Source organism: Etheostoma cragini, chromosome 10 (genome assembly GCF_013103735.1).
Source record: "Etheostoma cragini isolate CJK2018 chromosome 10, CSU_Ecrag_1.0, whole genome shotgun sequence".
NCBI classification, from domain to species: domain Eukaryota; kingdom Metazoa; phylum Chordata; class Actinopteri; order Perciformes; family Percidae; genus Etheostoma; species Etheostoma cragini.
In genome coordinates, this window is record NC_048416.1 from 18,133,358 (window position 1) to 18,139,344 (window position 5,987).

The 5,987-nt window shown below is 39.7% G+C and overlaps 1 protein-coding gene across 2 annotated transcripts in view; it reads left to right on the top strand.

The window, feature by feature from the left end:
- atg2a (autophagy related 2A) overlaps positions 1–5,987 on the top strand; it is a 25,185-nt gene that overhangs the window by 5,155 nt on the left and 14,043 nt on the right. Inside the window, exons 7-15 of one of the 2 annotated variants that reach the window (XM_034883428.1) lie at positions 1,099–1,198; positions 1,832–1,996; positions 2,276–2,418; positions 2,856–2,934; positions 3,094–3,343; positions 3,728–3,869; positions 4,207–4,305; positions 4,846–5,001; positions 5,209–5,482. In XM_034883428.1, coding sequence (XP_034739319.1) covers positions 1,099–1,198; positions 1,832–1,996; positions 2,276–2,418; positions 2,856–2,934; positions 3,094–3,343; positions 3,728–3,869; positions 4,207–4,305; positions 4,846–5,001; positions 5,209–5,482 — 1,408 coding nt within the window. The remainder of the gene's footprint in view (positions 1–1,098; positions 1,199–1,831; positions 1,997–2,275; positions 2,419–2,855; positions 2,935–3,093; positions 3,344–3,727; positions 3,870–4,206; positions 4,306–4,845; positions 5,002–5,208; positions 5,483–5,987) is intronic. The other variant, XM_034883429.1, reaches the window with a different exon arrangement.

The window sequence follows — 5,987 nt, forward strand, 5'->3', positions numbered from 1 at the left end:
TGTGTGTGTGTGCATACGTTTGTGTGTGTGTGTGTGTTTGTGTGTGCATACTGTCACATCCTTTTTTGTGATCAAATTGTATATATTTTTATATATTTAAGGAACAAACAGTGACAATCAATACCGTACTGTAACATCCTAAAGGATTAGTAAATGCAACTGCGCTTAGAGTTATAACTAGGACTGGGCAATATATCGCTATTATATCGATATTGATATATGAGATTAGATTTTGGATATGGTAATATTGTGATAACAAGTGACAAGTGGTCTTTTCCTTGTTTTAGAGGTTGGATTGTAGTAAAGTGATTTACTTTTCTGAACCTACTAGACTATTTCAATTAGTTGTCTTTACCCCACTTAGTCAGTGTATCATTATTGGTGATGAGTTATCAAAACTCATTGTGATAATATTTTGTGAAAGCACCAATAGTCTCACTACTCACTACAATATCACCACAATATTGTCAATGAGCTATTTTGTCAAAGATATCGTAATATTTGATTTTTTCCATATCGGCCAGCTCTAGCTGTAACCATTCCAAATTTTGCTGTACAATAAATCTTGGCAATAATTGCAATAACCAATATATTTGTCTTGTTCAGTCAAATTTAAAAATATTTATTTACTTATTACTTTTTTTTAAACAAATTAAAGTTTTAAATGAATCCCAGGGTACATCTCTTGGTTGTATCACTGTTATGTGACCCAGATAATGTAAAAACACAAACACTCAGTCAAATGAAGCAAACCACACCTGTTTATTATAAAACATTGTTTTCTAATTTCATCCACTCTTTTCATTTTTGTTGCTATGAACATGTAGGTCAAGTGCCAACAACTACCATAGCTTTAGCTCAACAGCCCAACCAATAATCACTTAAATAATAAAAATTTGGCACATCCAAACAAAATCAACAATTACCATCAACAGTCTTATCAGCTTAGCTAATGTTAGCAATTAATTGCGGATAAACAAAGAAACTGCGATAACATAAACAAAATTGACAACTAGATAATCATGTAATAAGTGTTACAGACATAACTATGCCCTCATTTTGACTTCTGTATCCTGTCTCTTTCCTGCTGTTAATCAGTTGGAGTTGGATGGGAAGGTGGGCTGTGTCCACTTGCTGCTGTCTCCCGATCAAATAACCCATCTGACAGACCTGCTGGCAGCCCTTTGCATAGACACTGGTACAGTAAAACACAACCACTCTGATAAACCTGAACCATTGCCAGGCCTGGGTTACCCCTGCCACTTTTGCCATTAAACAATCTATATGGGACACTTTATTAAGAACTAAAGAAGAAGTCGGAATCTGAAATTGAAATTACCTTTCAGACTCCTGGATCTTATTGGCATTACAGGTTATGTTTAATGTATCATGATGATTATGGCATGAAACAAGATGAATCATGTGCTTCAATGATTTAAAAGGTTTTGGTGATTTGGTCAGTTTAAGCTGTCTGATTTAAAGAACAAGTCCAAGTATAGTCAGGTAATAGCGGGGCCTGTTATGATAAATGAATACATTATTATCAAAATAACATTAGCCTTCAAAATCCTTTTCTGTTCAAAAATAGAATAGCAAATAATTGTTACAATGCTTACATCGATGCATGCACCACAAATTTGGGTGCCTACAGGCATTACCACTACAAAGTCAAGTCCCTAAAAAGCCAGTAGGACTCACACTCAGACACAGGCAATACACCTGTGTTGTTCCCTCTGTAGGACAAAGCTGGAGGGTAAGGTCACAGACCACTTTAATCTCTTTCCATCTCAAACACATTCATAAATCTGTGTCTCTGTCCTCTTACCACCAGAGACAGAGACTAAGTGTGGTGGAGCATTCAGTCGTCCGTTAGACTCAGACGACCTGCGTTTGATTGAGGAGGACCTCGGTAAGCAGCTAGGCTCCAGTCCCAGAGACGAGGAGTGGGATACTGAGCCTGACCTAGAGCCCTTCATTACTGGCCTGGAGAATGGAGGTACACAGAGCAGTTTGTCTGAGATACATCATAACCTCAGCAGGCCTCGTGAAGGCATGTAGTTTGTAACCATGTCAGCTATTGTGGGTAAAAAAAAGAAAAGAAAAAAGAAGTCAGTTCAATGAGTGGAGCTGTAAACCTTTAGTGTTAGTGCTGGTCTGGAACTGACTTTGGAAACAATCCTGCCACTCGTTTCCTTGCAGCATCATGGCATAAAGTGATTGTTTACATTGTGTTATTTATCTCTGTGTCACTGTGTGTGTGTGTGTGTGTCTGCAGAAATGTTTTTCTCCATGGGTCCCACTGGAATGACCAGTAGCATGACGTCTGTGCGTTCTGGCAGCGAGTTCTCAGACAGTGATATGGAGTCCTCCACACACAGTTTGGCTAGCTTCTCACAGCCTGCACCACTGTCCGCACAGGTACTGCCTCTGTGTGTGTCTATGTGTGTCTTATTACAGTTTAAGTTTACACTTGGCAGATAGCCGCATGTGGAGATAGAGTTTTCGTAAAGCTGATAAATGAAAGATGATTTCCTTTTCTCTTTTTTGTTGATTAGCACAATAAGCTTAACTTCCTAAATTATCAATATTGTGTCCTTTAGTATTACTAAAAATAGTTTTTTTTAGTTAATAGTTAATAGTTAATTTTTATTGTTAAAAATATTTTTTTTACAAAAAAATTAAACTAAGAGCTTGTGCAAATACTGCAAGTGCATTAGCACACAAAATGTTATGGAATAATGTGTACATTTTCTTTCCTTATTTACCGAGAACAACAACAAACACAGAACTGGAACTTGTAATTGTACTCATCAAATCACAAGCAGTCTGATTTCCACTTTCATTTTACCTGCCAGGGTATGATGAACTGTCCCAGGAGGTATCCTGTAGCAGGCAGTTTGTCGAGTCTACCACAGGCAAGCAGCCGCACCAGAGGTAAAATCACTGCAGTGCTGAGTAAATGGTTCTGTATCGAGTACAGAACTGTCCTCAAAATTATTGTTTTTTAAAATACCTGCATGTTGCCACTTTACACAGATGTTTGAGCTTTTTGTTTTTAACAAAAAAACGGAACTGTTATCCTCTTCCTTGCAGGACGCTCGCACAGCGTCCAAGCAGAGCAGCTGAAGCCTGATGCTTTGTTGCGTCTGACTCTCGGTGGGCTCACCCTAACCCTGCTGCAAGAGGACCCACCCTTTAAGTCAGACGGAGCTTCATCATTGGCTCAGGTGTCTCAGGTGTTCTTCCGGGAGCTGGCCTTTTTCAAGGACAGCCTGTTTAGTGAGAGAGACTTCCACCATCTGAGAGGTGGCTTTGCCAAAGCCTGCCCACACTCCCATCTCAGGTAGAGAACACAGATGCACGTTTTGTCTTTGGTTATTTATAATTCATCATGTGGACATAACTTTCAACATTATTTCCTTTTATAACAATTAAGATAGGAAACTACCTTTTCTGGCGTGTAGTACTTCTGTGAATATAAAAAGGGGCTTATGGAAGTTAAAAATTACATAGAAGATTCAGTTGGCTACACTGTAAAACTTCCCTTTCTTAATAAGATGCAGCTCAGTAAACCAAGGACTTTCTTAAAAACAAACTGCGATGAAGTTAAATAACCCGCTGGATTGAGGAATGAGTAACATGTTTCAAGGGTTTGTATCAATTTACATTATGTACAGTGCAAAATTGTAACTTGGTTCTCGTTTTCCCTGTTAAACCTTTCTACCAGAGTGACGGGAGCAGCAGTGCAGGTTGCTTGTGAGATGCGAAGCGGGAAACGCCACAGTCGGGCCATGACCTCTGACCTTTCCTTCAGCAGATTGGAGCTGTTAGAGTGCCTCTGGGAGGACGGAAAGGCTCAGTACAGCGAGGTAGAAAATCTTTGGCTATTCAAATTTGGTCATTACATTTTCAGTGTGGCTAATATCAGTATCAGCAGTGAGTGATCACATAAGGTCATTATAAGGTCTAACATCTCAATCTGTCACAGCTGTTGTTCCTCTTTCTTTTGTGAGATAACCAACGTTATAATTTTGACTGCCAGCATGGAGTCATGATAAACGTCACTTAAAATGTGACACGTGACATGACTGTTTAGACTGAAGTTACTTTTAACTAAACTTGTTCCTGTTGTCTGAAAGTAGTTTATGTTTGTTCTTTTTGAAAGCTGACGAGCAAGACTTGACAGAACATTGTGTCTCTTTCCAGTTGCTTCAGTTCCAGAAAGCGGGTCTGTTCACAGTTGGAGCTGCAGCCAGACCGTGTGCCCAACTACACTATGGCCTGACTGAAAAACACCTGCGTAAAGTATGCTCTACAGTCCACACACACACACACACACACACACACACACACACACACAAACACACAGACAATGTCTTAAGAAGGGCAAAACATTTATTATCTGAAATAAATTTTATTTGTTTTTACTTAATTTAGTTTTTGTGTGAAGCGCCTTTAGTGTACAAAATATGTTGTACAAACAGGGTTTTCTTGTTTATGTAGTAGGTAAAGTCGTTTAGTGTTACAGTGTTAATGCCAGGTACTACAAAGACTGGATTGACAGAAGTCATTAAAGACTACAAAAAAACCTGATTCTAAAAAATAAGTCTAAAAGTAAAACAGCCAGTATTTATTGTTTTCTTATTATACTTAGAAAGTTACATGATATTACAAATGTAATGTAGAATGTGAACACAGGTTCTAGTACCTAGTACCAAACTATTTTGACTGAATAGGAGAATATAAAATTTCCAAATATAAAATACATATTTGTAAAGACTTCCCCTAGTGTAATGTGTGTGTGTGTGTTTGTGTGTGTGTGTGTGTGTGTGTGTGTGTGTGTAGGGTAAACAGCGGGTGGTGCGGCGGGACAGTGTAGTGTGGGTGGAGCTGGCAGAGCTGAGTGCCGAGCTGGACCTGGACATCATCAGTCGCCTGGGAAACTTGAGAAAAGCCTTCAGCCACTGTCCCACACAGACTGCTGGACCTGGACTCATGCAGGTGGCGTTTCACCTATTCATTTCCTCATTAAGAAACTAATTACATAAAGAAAATGTAGACCTATAATGAAAAGCAATAGTCAGTGACCCAATTAAAACTTCCCATCATGTCTGACCAATCATATGTGTGCTCTCGCAAAATTTGACGTAAAAGCCAACAGTCTTTGGAAAAATAAATGCTAAAAAATGTCTAACTTTCTTTCCTTAGACCCAGAGCAGCGAACTGTGCTCCTCCTTCACCCTTCTCTCCCCCCACGCCATCCTCAGGCTTCGTTTCCCCATACCCGACCTGCGGCCTCTCCCTAAGCGTCGACCTCCAACCCAGAGGGCAGTGCGGCAGGAGACCCTGGTGCTGGAGCTGACGGAGCTGGAGCTGAAGCACCAGGAGGCCCCGGACCTCCTGGCCGAACAGACTGCCCAGGGACAGCCGTGGGCTCCTTGCCTCACCCAGCTGCTGGAGGCCACCTTCACCGACTTGCACGGTGGGAACACGCACAACCTTTTGTACTGACTGAATAGTCATTCAAATGCAACCAAAGATAGACATACAGTGTACTGACCAGTGCTTGTTGCAACATAGCCAATCAAATGTGTTTTCAATGTCCATTTGTTTACTTGGGTAATACTCACTGTATCAGTATAGCTTTCCAGGGACATAAGTTAGTAAAAAGTTGGAAAGCACCTTGTATTTGTTAATATAGTCCCATTAGTAATTTTGTATGAGTAGCTGTTGCCTCATAAAGATAATGGAAGTTGCGTTTGTTTCTTGTAATGTTTCACATTTTAAAGAACAAGACAAGCCCTGGAGATTTTACAATACCTGCCATTTTATAACTGAGTCTATACAAAATATGTACAAAATGTGTCTGCTATGGGCTTGATATATAAGGCAGACTGTAGCTCTGTTAGACTTTGCTGTTACATGTAGTCCTGTACAACACAATCCATTATTAAAAGCTGTAAAATATATGTATATGTATGTATATA